Genomic DNA, 15,512 nt, shown 5'->3' on the forward strand with positions numbered 1-15,512 from the left:
TCTTCAATATGTAATATGCACAGAACTTTACATGTAGATGTATTTATCTGGTTTAACTTTACATATTATATTCCTTTAGTATATGTACTAAGTATTTTATGTTTTCAGAAATATAAGGTAGTACTTCTAATGTAATTTTTAATTTTTCTGTAGGAATTTTGAAGACTTCTTGCATGAAGGCCTCGTTGAGTATTTGGATGTGAATGAAGAAAATGACTGTAACATTGCCCTGTATGAAAATACAATCAATAAGTAAGTATGCATTTGGTAGCTGGTACAGGAAAAACTTACATAGAGTGACTCTCTGAAATGCAAACATATAAGCAGTGCCACTCTTTTCACATGTGCACACTGCTCCCTTGCTAATGGTTGAAACTACTCCAGATAAAAGCTAAAGAAAGAAATCTGTCTGCACATGTCTGAAATGATCCATGGGAACTTACAAAAAATGGTTTAGATTTTGGGAGATCTGTTCCAGCTTCTAACTCTCAAAAATATTAAATACTTACAGGTATATCCTTTCTTTCTCAGGATATGGCACTTTTTTTTGTTCTGATCATTAAGCTGCTCATCATAAATAATTTTATCCAATAGGTATCCAGAAAGCAAATGGTTCCACATGTTATTTGATTATCTTAGCATATCATGATTGTTTGGAAATTTCTTTTCTGGCTATAAAGAGACCCTAAACACCCACCTTACAGTAAATGAAGTGCTGGAATGAGACCTTCCCTTTGACTTTTGGATGTGTAATAGGCCCCAGTAAAAATGTCTGGATCATTCTGTGAATTCTTTACCACATGTCTTAAAACTATTTTTGATATATGATTTTAATTCAGAAAGATTTCCAGATCTGTTGTTTTCCACATATTTGAAGGACCTGCTGCAATTTTTTTTACTCTTTGTTACCCCACGCCCTTAGAGGGGCAACACGTTGTGACGTGGGAGTGGACCTTGACAGAGGACAGCAGGGAGCAGCTTGGTGAACCATGAATCATGAATCAGCTCTTTATTATCTGACTCAAATAGGCTTATATACATTTTGTACAAAGGGCCAAGATTGGCCCAAAGAGGTTACAACCTCCTGACTCCAATATGACCATCAGTCAAGTTCTCTCTCAGAGAACAAGAATGCAAAACATAGAGATAAATTCTAAGAATATAATACTGTTTACATGAAGCAGCGTGAGAAGCTGCTGCAAAGACTCAAACACTTGAAGGCAAGAAATTCAGGGACGACATCTCACCCTTTTTGCCTTTAAAAAAAAGAAAAAAGGAAAAAAGAAAATGAACTACAGTTCAATTTCTGTTCCCATGGGAGGACCAGTGGTTCCTCCTCTGTTGACCTTCATTCGGTCACGGTTTCTTGCTTTTCACATTGCAGGGTTAGTGAAATTCTGTGGCACCTGTAAGGTGCTGCATGGCATGCAAAGCCTTTGCCAATTGAATTTGCGGGGTTTCACCCTGCGTTCCCCGTTTTTGTTTTTGAAGAACCAGGCCTCTGTGGCACAACAAAAGGTTCTTCAGCAAATGGAACAAACAACATTGCTGACTCCCTTTAAATTGAACAACCCATCTGTGTGCCATGTCGACCACAGAAGTTGAATCCGTGACTAAATGAAAAAGTTTCTGGGAAAACTGTGGAAATGCCATGACAGCAGCCCCAATACCAAATGGGCTGCCCATCCTCAGGGGCTTCCAAAACTTGCCCTCAAAATCATCCTTCCAAGGAACACTGGCCTATCTCATCCTCCCAAATCGTCTGTAAAGACAGTGGGTCCTTGCACTAAATTTCTGAATATCTTTGGGCCGCAAAAAGAAATCCAAAGGATTCTTGCCACTCGCAACAGCTCATGGCTCCAGAGCATTTGGCAGAAAAACACTGCTTGCAAAGCTCCAATCAAATTCCTCCCATAATACTGAGAGTATGAATTTTAAAAAAATCTGCACCCATCAAATTCACAAGCATTGTTGCCTGCATTATCAATCGAGCAATGAGCTCATACAAAAATGATTGATTGCCATTTTTGTGGCTAAAATCGAGCACTAATTAGCTCAAACAAAAAAAAAATAATATTTTCATTGTTTGTTTTTTCAAACAATATTTTGCTGCCTTGTGGCAGATGGGGCAAAAATGACCCATTCCAGAACGTGCAAGGAATTGGACATTCATCAGCCAGTGATACCTGCAGGATACAAATGAATCACAGAAAACAATCATTCAGATTCAGAATTGAGGATTGGCTTTTTTGGAGGACTGATAAAAAACCTCCAGTCCCCAGAGTTCTGTTTCGATGCAGAACACAGGAACATCCCAGGACTGGTTGAAATTTCCAGATGATCCTGGTCCATCAGCTCCCAAACAAGTCACAAAGGACGATGAATGGATCTTGAAAGACAGTCCATTCCAGCTGCTAAACAGCAAAGGAGAAAATCGGAATGTCCGTTCCAAATTGTTCCAGGACAGTCTTTGATCAGAACAACAGTCCAGTGAAATCCAGGCAGCTCAATACTTCAGAGCAACTGCCTTCTCACCACCGACTCTTTGTCCTGTGAACAGAAAACTCAAACACAAATTAAACAATTTTGGTCCCTTCAGGGACACTGACAGGGAGAGGTGGGTATGGGATTAGACTTTCCCCACAAACCTCCATCAGCTATGGGGACTGGGAAGACTCTTCTGTCCGAGCACACTTCCTCTTTGCACCCCACTGCCCTTTTGACAGAGGCTGGCCTTTCACATGGCTTGCCTTACAAACATCTGCCATGTAATTCGGCCGTCCACACCTTCCACAAAGAAACAAGGGAGTGATTCCTCTTTTTTGCACTCTCTTTCTTTGTTTCTTGTTGGCCTTAGCATTAGTCTTGCCGGCCTGAGCATTAGCTGAGGCATCATGCACCTCTGAATCCTGTCCCGTGTGTTTCACAGAGACAGGGGTGAGAGTTTTTCTCACCGCACCTGCAAAGCTGGGGAATCCATCCCTGCCCTGCAGGGGGCGCCGTGCTGACCCACGGCCGCCCACAGCATCAGCCTCGGCTGGGACATCACCCGAGACTGAGGGAGATCCGGGACCCCGAGACCCCTTGTAGCGGGGAAACACCCGCTTGTGATTGCGCTGTCCCTTTAAAACTGACAGATCAGCCGCAGCTGCCTCCACAGGCGCGGGGGGAAGTGCCCCGATCGGCACAGGGAGGAGCGGGGGGGCTGGGAGGCTGTCCTGGCCCTGCTTTCACAGCCGCGGCTGTGGCTCCAATGCCGGACGGCATCGCTGCCGCGCGGCGCGGGACTGGCCCGCCCTTTCTCAGGGGCGGCGCCGGCCCCTGCGGGGGGGTTTTCTCCCGCCCCGGGGCTGTGCAGGGTGGCCCTGGGCTGGTCCCTTCACTCCTTGGGGCCGCCCCGTCCTGCGGGGGCTGGGCAGGCTGCATTGCCCAACCCGGGCCGGCCCCGCCGCTTTTCGGGGCCGCCCCGCCCCCGCTCCGGCGGGGCACTTGGCTTGTCGCCAAACTGCGGGGACCTGTGTGTGCCCCGCAAGTCCCCGCCGCGGGGGGAAACGGCCGCCCTGCCCGGTGCCCCGGGACGGCGCGATCCCATGCCGCCCTGCCGCACGGAACATTCCACTGATGCCCCACAGTGCAGACAATCCACAAAAAACACCCCGCCCCCCCGATCCAAGAGCGCTCCCGGCGCTTCCAAGGCCGGGAAAGCACGCGGGGGGAGGGAAGTGGGGGGGGCGATTTTTGGCCTCCGCCGCCGTTTTCTCGGCACGGGGCTGGGAGGGGGGGCCAATCCGGAGGGGCTTTCAGAAGCCCCGAGTTTTTCCACACTCCATCGCCGATGAGGCGTGGGTGCGAAAGGGTTCTGCTCTGCAGAAGACCCTGTGCCTGCCTCAGCTGGTACGCTGAGTGCAGGCCGGCTTCCCGCCATGCTGCTGCGAGGAAGGGGGGTCGGCTGTCCCGCCCGTCTCCGCAGAGCCGGGACAGGAGAAACGACTCCATTGTCTTCCCTGGAACCCAGCCCGATGTGGCTGGAGCTGTCCTCAGAGCTGTACTTTAGGCAGCACTTTCTCCAGCCTGCTCCAGGTGGCTGTCAGTTTCAAAAGCTTCAGACTGCGATCTGCAAAGAAAACCTGGAGCAGATAGTCGCCCAAAGACTTCCACTCTGCTGTAGAAAAAACTTCTTCAAGGCTGCAAAAAAACCCATGAGTTCTAGCATAATAGAACAATTTCTGGAGAGCATCTCCAGGAAAGGAGACTTCTTCTCTCCGCAGGACCTCAAGGCAAAGGTCCACCATGAGGGTTTCCTCATCTGAGGAGGGTTTAGAGATCATTATCTCTTACCACGATACCTCAGGCAGAGCGGGTACAGTCTCTCACTGGGCAGACAGGTCCATCGACGTGCAGTTCTCTCGCAGTTGGAGGTCACCGGCGTGACCTGTTCTCCCACGTCAAGAGTCCGTTCAGACACTCGGGGTCACCAATGCGACCCAGCTGCAGTCCAGACACGGAGGGGTCACCAATTGTTACCCTGTGTCTTTAGAGGGGCAACACGTTGTGACGTGGGAGTGGACCTTGACAGAGGACAGCAGGCAGCAGCTTGGTGAATCATGGAAAGCTCTTTTATTATCTGACTCCAAAGGCTTATATACATTTTGTACAAAGGGCCAAGATTGGCCCAAAGAGGTTACAACCTCCTGACTCCATTGGTCAATATGACCATCAGTCAAGTTCTCTCTCAGAGAACAAGAATGCAAAACATAGAGATAAATTCTAAGAATATAATATTGTTTACATGAAGCAGCGTGAGAAGCTGCTGCAAAGACTCAAACACTTGAAGGCAAGAAATTCAGGGACGACAACTCTTGTCTTCTGACTGTGACTAAAGAGCCCACATTAAAGGAAGGGTTTTTCTAAATTTTTCTGTTCTCCTATCTTTTTACTGGTTTTTAATGCTTCTGTGACAATATCCTGTAAACTGAAGGCTGAATATGAAATGCTAGAAGTTATCTCCGTGAAATGTTTGATCAGTAGATTTATGCAGAAAATTCTTTTTCTAAATAATCTGTCCTGGTCAAGCTAATAGAAATACATCATTGATTTCAGTGAAGCTGGGTGAGCCCTTCAATTATCTTTAACCTTTGCTAAATGTAACACATTAACTCTGCTAATTAAATTGCCTTGCTCCTACCCAGGCTTTTGAAGACTTTATTATCACTTTAAGAAATTACTCTTGCATGCTCTTGACTGAGTTCTGTATACATGAGCCAAGAAGAGCGCACACAATTGCTGTCATTTGTGCCAAAATTAAATAATTTCCACAAAGCACCAGAGCTGAAATTTTAAGTTACAGGACAACTGACTCAGCTAGGAAGGTTAATGGGAATGTATCCCATGAAATCATTGTTTAGTCCAAAAGAGGAGGAGAAAGTGAACTTCCAATGGACCAGTGTGAGGAAAGGACTCCACAACAACTGCCAGGAAGCTCAGAAGATTCTTGTATTGTCCATCAATTGTTTTGAGTTTGGCTTCAATGCTAACAGTGGCTGACAGTGCCATAGGTATCTGAGCTTGTGTCTTATAAGCACATTGCTCCTTGTGTTTGGTAATGGTACTCCCTACATCCTGAATAGTTGTGTACCCTTTCCCCAGATGATCATCTTGCATTTTAAATGGTGTGACCATGTTGGTACAGTTTGATCTGGTAATGCAACTGATACAATGCACTCTCCAAAGTATCCCACTAACATTCCAGCTTTTATAATATAGGTTTCTTTTAGCTACAGTATCCTCTCTTTACTTTTCCAATCCAATTAGACAGGTTTTCTTTGGAGTATTTTACTCTAATGCGTTCAGTTTCTTCCTTACACATTTGTAACTTTGCTTTTCAAACTCACAAGGTTGCCTTTTCTTTCTTGGGCCTGGTTCTGGCAGTGGCATTTTTGACCTGCAGAAATCGAACTGCCCTGTAAAGTTTGAAGGACTCCCATTAGCACTCTGGAATACTTCATAAGGTGGTAGGATCTGTGCAGGTTGCACCATCTTAGGTTGAAATGGGATTGACCTCACTGGAAGAAGACAATTCGTTGAATACCCTTTATGCAAACATGTATGTACTTCCATTCACTTGTACCCTCTGAAGAAATTTGCAGACTTTACTATCAGTAAGTCTCAGACCTCTGGTTTTATTGTTTGAAAAGTATTAGCAGTTCTGTGAAGTTCTGCAGAGTGGGGGAGCAGTCTCTCTTTTAAGTTTACTACTGGCTTTTGAGACCATTTTACAATTACTTGACTGCAGATTGGATTGTCCCATTAGTATTTTCTTAGGACAGGCTTTAGATAACATAGCTGCTTTTTATCAAATGGAGAAAAATAGTGTCTGTCCTCTGGCCAGCAGGTGATTTTTAGGTTGTTCAGGCATATTTGTGATTTATAAAGATTTCTAGGACTGACAGATTGTTTCATGAGCTTAATCCTCAGGATTTCCAGGTCTATTTTTTTTCAGCTTTCAGATTTCATTATTCTTCCAGTAGTACATACATTGTTTATCTAAGTTCCTGCTGGCACTTTGTCTTCAGTCTATATGTGATTGTGGGTAATTCTTTAGCCATTTTTAGCTTATGGTGCTTGGCTGTCTTTTGAGTGTTGCCATAATAAAGACTTTTCTGTCACATCCTTGGCAAGATCTTAAAGTTTGGTAATCAAATTAATTCATTTAAATAATTAAAGTCTTCAAAAGACTTCCAAGAGAAGTCAGACATTAAAGACGAGATTTTCAGAATGCATTGGGTTTGGATGTCTGGGAGAAGCAATGTATGTATGCATAAACCCAGGCTCTCTCTAATAAACCTAGGACATGAAAGATAGGCTTTGAATAGGTTTAGTTATAATCATCTGTATTTCATAATTCCCCACTTCCTAATTACTTATCTTGATTTAAATTCATATCTGCTCCAGCCAAGCTTTATTGTACACTTCATTCTTAGTTATTAGTCTCTCCACTTGTATCCCAATGCATGCTATGATTTGTCTTTGTTTAGCATGGACTTTTCTCTCCTGAAGCTCATGCCAGATAGAACAAATTGTCTCTCTGTCTTTACTCCTTTTCTCTGTCTTTTTCTCCTCAGTACTGTCTTTTAACAACATAACCACTCCCAAAATATTTGCAGAGCTTTTCAAATTGTACTGTATTGTGTCATGTACCTATGGCACTGGATCTGGTTTGGAGACAGATGTTTCCTCTTTAGCTGATATAGCTAACCTTAGAAAACTAAAGCTGTTTTTTTAATACCTGAATCTGTTGTGCTCTTCCTTCTTCCATCTCCCCGATGGATTTCTGGATCTCTGAGATTAGTAATTTGATGAGGAGGGCTCTCATTGCATGAGAAGACATTCCTTAAGGCGTTTTTGGTCTTACTGTATGAACTGATATTTTATTGTCTTAGTGAGCTCCCTCAGGTTGTCAGTATCTGGAGGGTTTTCCTCCATTATGGAATTTCACAAACCCTGATTTATTTCTCCTTCATTTCTTTTCATGTGGAAACAAAGCCAAAAGGAAATTGTTGGTTTTTTGTAATAAAAATAAAAATCCTGTAGTGAATCCATGTTTTGAGGTCCTATTGACTTACGTTGTCCTGAACAGAATTGAATTTTAAGTGTTATGAGAAGTGTTATGAGATACTGCTAAATTAAATACATTCTACTGAAGTTGTTTGTTCACAAGCCTGCCATAATGGGTTCTCTTATTTTTAAGAGATACAACCCATTTGGAGATTGAGCCTTTCACGCTTCTGGGTGTCTGTGCTGGACTGATTCCATATCCTCACCACAACCAGTCTCCAAGAAACACTTACCAGTGTGCCATGGGAAAACAAGCCATGGGTAAGACTTCACTTTATTCCTCTTTGAACTGTTGCTTAGTTTTTGAGGCTATGTACCAAAAGTAACAAACAAATATTCTTTCTTTCCTGGTTCACATAAAAGCTTTGCTAGGAAAAGTAAAAGAGCACTTCCTTAGCTTTGAGAAAAAATGAATTTATCTCTGAAACTTGGAAAGATAAATGTGAAAAAAGGACCCATCAGTTTTATGGTCGTCGTACTTAATGAAGACTCTATCTACAGTTCTTAACACTTAAAAGAAAATTTTAATAAACTGGGACATTTTTGCATTTTCTGTTGGGAATCATCGTGACTTTAAAGTTTTCAGCATATCTGCAGGATTGGCAGAGGTTTTTTTTTTCTCTTTATGCTGCAGTGTGCTGTGTGTTTCCAGACAAAAAAGAGTTAAAAAACTGTTCTCACAAAGAGAGACAGAGCACAGATTGAGGAGCATTTCCTTGATGGGTTGAGTAAGTGTCATAAAAATAAATATATCAATAGTTTACATTGACATCAGAGAATAAGAAGAATCAAGTGTGAAAAAGAGTTGTTAATTATTTGAATACTTTCCACAGCTATATTTTAGATTTTTTGCTTTTGCTGATTTGGATGAAGAGAGGGAGTACTGAAACAAAATTAATTTTCTGATTACTTATTATTTCATTTGACAGTGTCATATATGGTCATTAAACCTCAACTGTTTCATAAATTTGCTGCTGGGGGTAATCGACAGCAGTTAAGTTCTAATCCTTTCTTTTAATACTCAGCGAAACCAGCATTAAAGTGTCCAAGTCTATGGCCTGTGATCAAGGCAGAGGAGCCAGAACAGTCATACATCAATTCAGATAGCTGCATTCAGACTGGTGCTCTACAGGCTGGTTTCATGGCTTGCATTGATGGCTTTCCTGCAAGTTGGGAGCTACAGTAGCACAAGTCTGTCTCATGAAGAAACTGCCACTTCAGTTAGGCTTACTAAACCGTTTATTTCATGCTGTGTGTTCAAAGCTGAAACACTGCACCTTTTGAGAGACTTCTCCAGCAGAATTAATAGCAAAGTAACTGCCTTATGCTGAACTGTCATGTTGAACATATGAAAACAGAAAATAGCAAGATGCATGTTCTCTATTTAAATTTAAAAAAACAAAGATGGGTGGGTGGAAAGAGGAGCAATGCAATCTTTTTCCTTCCAGTTCTCCCCCATCCCATTATCTTTCCCCCACCCCTGAGTCTCTATTTTATGACTATTAGTCTCAGAAGGTTTGGTTAGTTACCACACACAGTTAAGCAGGATCAGTGTGTACAGAAAGCCAGTTCAGTATCTGTGGAGTTCTTTTGTAGTTTTCTGTGTGAAGGTTTTTTTCCCTGTTTTGTTTTGAGTGTCATTTGCAATTCATTGTCTGTGTTTTCTGAGGTTGGTGTATTCAGCTGCTTTGACCCTAGGTCTTGCACATTTAGCTCCTTGGAAACAATCCTCTGACATTCCTGCTGACGCTAGGAACACAAAAGCCATTGAATATCTTGAGCAATAAAAAAGCCTTTGTTTCAGTTTGTTGTGACAAAACACCTGACTCAAAGAAAAAACAGATAAAAGTAAATTTTTAAGGTTGGCACATGACTTGAGCTATGTTTTGTTCTGTCTGAAGTACCTGCAAACACCTGAAGCTTTTTGTAATAACTGCTTTAAAAAAAGCCACAAGAAGTGACAATATGTAGGGGAAAAGATTTTTCTCTACACTTATTGATCAGATGAGACATAGAGGGTATTCCTGAAACTGTACACGTAATTTTTTGCTGATTATTTTTGTGAAGAGATGTGATGCAGTGCTTCAAACCCCAATCTTTAAGTAACCACCCACCTTTAGTGCTTTCTTTCTCCATCCTGAAATTGCAGAGCAGCTCCTCATCCAACAGTGCATGTGGAAAATCTCATGTCCAAGTCCTCTGTGTCACTCCCTCGACTGTCAAAACCTGGAGCAGTGAAGGGAGCCTGGGGTTCAGACTGGGAGAGGAGAGCCTTGTGCTTGTCAACGCTGACCCACCCACTCTGACCACATCACAGGGCTGTGCCAGCAGCTTTGGATGGCATTTTCTTTTTAAGTCTCTTTTTTAAGCAACATCAAGCTAAGGAAAGGTGTGAAAGCACAAGTAAGTGGAGAGTGGACATCAGAGATTGAAATAAGGTCTGTAATCCAGTGTCCCTGACAAGTGTTAAGTCCTAAAATAGCAGTGTTTTTTTCTGGAGAGCATTGCATGTCCTGAAAAAGACCTCCCTGTCAGGGGTAGATGAGTCAACTTGTTAGCAGACTAGAGGTGCACTTAATGACCAAACTGGATTTCAGTAAAATTAAATTGAAATTAAACCCCTCACTTTTGGCATAGATTATTTACCATATGTTGCAGGTTGAACTATAAAACTGAGAGGAAGTTAGGTAGTAAATATGACAGCAGCTGCAAAGACCTCAGTTGAATGTTGACATTTCAGTGCAAGGTTAACAGTTGTAGCTTAAAATCTCAGAAGTACTTAAGATGAAAATACAAGAGTCTGTACTGTTTGCTTTTCAAGTGTTGGTAAAATAATCCATAAGAGGATCAAGGGCTTCTGCAATTAGAGAAATAGTTCTAAACTGAGCTTTTTAATTCCATTAAGATATAAAAACCTAGTCAGTTTTACACATTGTACATCTGTGACTATGAAAGCCCAATATGAGGAATTAAAACATACAGTTTTCCTGCCAGTAATCCCCCATATTGCATATGCACATGTGCTGCTGTGTAAATGATGTGTGGGTACACAAAGGAAGCTGTACACTCACAATCCAACTGTGCACTGCAGCTTCAACCCAAATGACCCAAGTGTTGAGTAAGGATAGCAAGGTTTGGGTGTTGATTGTTATTTTAACCTCTGAAAGAAAAGCAAGGGGACAGATGTAGGTGGGTAAGAGCTTTGTTGTAGAAGTTTATCATGAAGCAATAACTTCAATATTACAAAAAAAGCCTCTTACTGTATCATATACTTTCTGCTTTGCTTCTGTGAATTAGCCAAGCTCTTTATGCACTGCTCTGCCTTTTACTATAGCCAGCTGAATGTGTTAAAATTGAGTTGAGAAGATAAATATGCTTCAAGGAGCTGAGTGCTGGTGGGGTTTGACAGTTGTGAAAGCTCTTTGGTGGACTGAGAGCCAGAGTCCTCCCAAATTTTGTACAGCTAGCCTAGGGGTACAGAATCTAAACAAGCCTCAAAGCAAAACCAGCTGTTGCTGGTCATCACAGCTGGATCTGGATACACTGTGGCCACAGCTCTGTTCTGCCACTGCTCTTTGAGCAGTGTTTGTGCTTTGTGACACAACCTCATTTTGACACCTCTCCTCTCCCTGGTAGTAGCACAGAAGTGCTGAGGCAGAAATGAGCTCTCTCTCTCTCTCTTCTCCCCCCTGCCAAATTTACCCATAATCTTTTTAACCCATTCCTTAGTCTTTGTGCTGTGAAAGGAGTATTTCTAATACTTAACATCCAGATCACTTAATGCATATTCTGTGACAGTCTGTCTGAGCTGAGTCACAGCTCCCTGCACAAGGTATATTGCAGCATTTAAAAAATATACTTATTCCTCTCTTGCTTTGTGCTCATATAAAAGGACAGAATCATAGAAAATCCATGGTGAAAACTGGGGAAATACGGAATTACAGCAGTTCTTTTCCTGGCATGTGTAGTAATAGCCCTTTTGGCTCAAGTACGTTGATTTCTGTATTCTTGTTCATTTTGATTGTACAGTTTAATGTTGTAAGTGATACACCAGAGAATTGGATTAATACTTTAGTTGGCTGTTTGTTCTGGTGAGTTCTCAAAAATTTCAGCATCAGAATAACAATGCCTCATTTATGCTAAATATCAGTAGATAGTGTTTTTATAGTGATTATTTTGCACTAAAGGATACTCAAATGATATTTAAAAGAAACCTGTCAGGAAATGGAGAAAAAGGAAGGAATGCACACGTGCATTCACAATATATCAAGTACTGAGAAGAGCAAGAAAATTATCTTTGTTGTTTCCAGGTCAACCTCTTGTGTTTTGCTTTAACCAGGGCTAATTACCAATGAAAAAATTGGTTCTTGTTGTTGAGATAATTATAAATGTGAGTCATTGAGAGAGCAGGGTTTGTTATGATGAACTTTAATTATACTTTACTTTTGCTTGGTTGTTTGGCTGGAGCAAACAAGGGCTCTGTTCTTTCAGAGAGAAAACAGAAATAAAGCTAGTGACTTCCTTCATTTCAGTGCCCACACAGAGGGCTCGTCCCAACACACCAGTGCTCTGAAAAGAGCTTCTGCTTTATTTTAAATAAGCAGATTGTGGTTTCATGCTGTGGTTTGTTAGCCCTGTTTAGAGAAAGCATTATTTGTATAACCTTTAAATCCCAGCAATTAGGAATAATATTGCTGATATGTGGCATGTTTTGGGGCTAATTTATTTCATTTGTGCTCTGGAATCACTCTCTAACCAGTTTCTTTCCTGCCCTGTAGGATATCTGTAATTTTTATATATGTATATGTTTTCCATTTGATACAGCATTCATCTCCTGAAAAATAGCCTGAATATAGTTTATTATTGAGGCTCAAAGTCTCAGTAATGTCAGTTGCTTCTGGCTCTCAGACAGTAGCAGTTCTATTAGGCTTATCTGAACCTCTGATAAAAATGCCAGTTTTGAAATACATGAAACATCTGAAGAGGAATCATTCGCATTGCCTGAAATATGTAAAAGTGTCATCTGAAATCCTTGATATACAGGGGATTTCCACAGATTGTTACTGGGGTGTAAAGGACACCCTTAAAGTGCAAAAGATAAAACTGGTGCTCCAGACTTCATCCTGTCTTGGCATCCGTAACCAGTGAATCATAGCAGGTACACCATATAAGCATATCAGAGGAGAAAAAAACTGCAAGCAGTTTGAAAGTTAAGTCTAGCATGACTTTCTCTTGGAAAGACTTCTTTCAACATCAGGAAAATGTACCTATCTGTGAAACATTTAAGCTGAGCTTCACTGCAACCTATCCTGAAAGCACACAAATTCTAGATGCGGAGGGGAATAATCGTCTAAACCTCTTAAGTTTTTAATTTGGAAGTATATTTTCCTATCTATATACTGGGAAAACCAGGGGGCTGAGTCAAAAGTACAATGGGAACAATGTCTAACTGAATTCTCAGAGTCTATCAGAAATAGTAGGGCCTTCAGGTGGTGGGCCTTGCAGGGTGGGACTGCAACAGTCTTCAGATGTATCCTACCAGATTGTGTCTTACTGGAGACAGTAGCTGTTGAGCTCTCTCCATTCTTGTCCTTGGGATGGGTAGACCTGTTGTGGCTTAGGAGAGTGAGCCTAGTGCCAAGGACAGGATAGGTCTTCAGAAATACCTGGTTTTAAAGTTTGATTTTGTAGACATTTAGTGTAAATGGGAATTGCAAGTAGATGCAGGTAAAATGTGAAGCTGACCTCCCCAGTGAGCAGGTTTGTGTTCAGGTATCCTTCCCAGCCATAGGAAATCTTCCTGATAAACTGAATGCCTTGACCTTTCCAAGAAAGCAGCTGGACTCTGAAACTGCAGGAGAAAATGGAAACGTTTTGAAAGACTTACATCCTAAGGACAAAGCACTGCAGAATATTTAACACTTGAAACTTTATGTTAATTTTAATGTTAATAAAAAATTAAAACGTTAATTTTTCAGACGATAATTTTTTAATTGCTTAGGGACATAGCATAGTCCTGGTACAACAAACTCCAATAACATATGATTGCCTTAACTTTTGTTCTGCTACACAACGGTTTATATTTCCCTGCTGGGTGTTAATTATTTTTCCTCAGATTTCAGGAGACACTTTGTCATTCTGATGGGACAGCGCCAAAAATTTCAGTCTCAAGCTGGGAGGTCTATACAAAGGGTTGAATTCTGAACTGTAAATTTAAAATTAATTTCTTGTAAAAAGACAAATATAGAAGTGGACTTCTACTGTAGTCTTTCTATCAATGGTGCTTCTAATTTCAGAAAGTAAATCACTCTTGGCTGCTGCTAGTGGTATGCTTTGTTCATACTTTGTCCTATTCTAACACAGGCTGCTATTGAACTAACTATTGCCCAAAAAAGGAAGGAAATATGATGTTGAAGATGAAGAGTTTGATCCACAGTTTCTCTTGAACTCAGTGATAGTCTTTCTGTTGATTCTCATGAAATTTTGCATCAGGTCTCTGAAACACAAGTTGAACTCCAAAAAAAACCAAAAACCCCAAACCTGGTGGCTATGAGAACAATAAAAGCAAACTTCATACTTGCAGGATTCAGCGTTGTGTTTTAAAAAAAAAAAATCTGTGTTTAGTCAAATGGCTTTTATTTCTTTTGTTGTTGTTCTTTTTATATTGATGCTTACATTTTCTCTGTTCAAGAGAAAATAAATAATTCTTTCTGGGAGCTTAAATTAAGAAACTACTTATATATTTAAATATAATAATGTAAAATTGTTTTGCCTGGGATTCTTTTATGATTTTTCCCTTCTTTTCTTGAAGAATTTCTGTTATTTTAATTAATTTGCATTTTGGTAATTTTTAAGCCAAAGCATTCCTAGAAAACTCAGTAATGTTCACTGCTTTTTTTTTTTTCTTTTACATGCAGGTACTATTGGATACAATCAAAGAAACAGGATAGATACTCTGATGTATCTCCTTGCCTATCCGCAAAAGCCAATGGTAAAAACAAAAACAATAGAACTGATAGATTTTGAGAAACTCCCTGCTGGACAGAATGCCACAGTCGCTGTGATGAGCTACAGTGGTTACGATATTGAAGATGCTCTTGTCTTAAATAAGGCCTCTTTGGACAGAGGTAAGATCCATTAACTCTTTCCCACTTCTCCAGTGTATGTTCCAATATATATTCTAATAGACTTGTTTTCTTGTAGTGTTACCCTGTAATAACTTTTATTGCAGTTACGAGCATTAGATCTCCAGTTAAGAAACTGCATTCCCAAACTGCTTGGAATACTTTTGGTTTTTTCTGTATGATTAGTGATTTTAACTGCATGCATAAAATAGTGTAATGAAGTTGCCAACTTGCATATAAACTTCTGAATCTGGATATTATAAGAAAAAATGGCTGACGTCTGACCTCAAATAAAAAGTATGAATACTTAGTTCACAAAAAACATAAAGCACGAGTTAATCTGTTCCGTAGGGCTTGTTTTTCAGTTGGTTACCTGAACCTTTGTTCATTACTAGGAAAGATCTTGTTATTTGCACCAGTAACAAAAGCCACAGATGAAATTAGACTTGTGAATGTATTTAGGAAAGGAATAGAACCCAAGGCAATTTTGTCTTTGTGAGCTTGGTGTTCTGAGGGAGCAGTAGCAGTGTTGCCTACTTTCTGAGAGAAAAATACTATTTTCTAAATATTGTCTAAGTATTGTCTAAAGCAAAAGAACTTAGTGTTTATTCAGAGCTAAATTAATGACCTGCTTCCTTAAAAAAACCACCAAATCTGTAGTTCAGTGTATATTAGGTAAAAGTACGTAACCACCAAAGGGAAAGTTAACTAACAGAGACCCATGTGCAGGTCTAGCCTGTCTCACTCTCCTTCAGCACTTCATGTTAATGCTGC

General features: G+C 40.9%; 1 protein-coding gene and 1 long non-coding RNA gene across 5 annotated transcripts in view; one reads left to right on the plus strand and one right to left on the minus strand.

Moving 5' to 3' along the window:
* The window catches only part of POLR3B (RNA polymerase III subunit B), an 81,251-nt gene that overhangs the window by 40,257 nt on the left and 25,482 nt on the right, over positions 1–15,512 (plus strand). For all 4 annotated transcript variants that reach the window (XM_083859557.1, XM_083859558.1, XM_083859559.1 and 1 more), the window contains 3 exons: positions 154–252; positions 7,748–7,875; positions 14,532–14,741. In XM_083859557.1, coding sequence (XP_083715683.1) covers positions 154–252; positions 7,748–7,875; positions 14,532–14,741 — 437 coding nt within the window. The remainder of the gene's footprint in view (positions 1–153; positions 253–7,747; positions 7,876–14,531; positions 14,742–15,512) is intronic.
* The window catches only part of LOC310908484, a 311,975-nt gene that overhangs the window by 11,639 nt on the left and 284,824 nt on the right, over positions 1–15,512 (minus strand). The window lies entirely within an intron of this gene.

Source organism: Zosterops lateralis (genome assembly GCF_965231275.1).
Source record: "Zosterops lateralis genome assembly, chromosome: 4".
NCBI lineage: Eukaryota > Metazoa > Chordata > Aves > Passeriformes > Zosteropidae > Zosterops > Zosterops lateralis.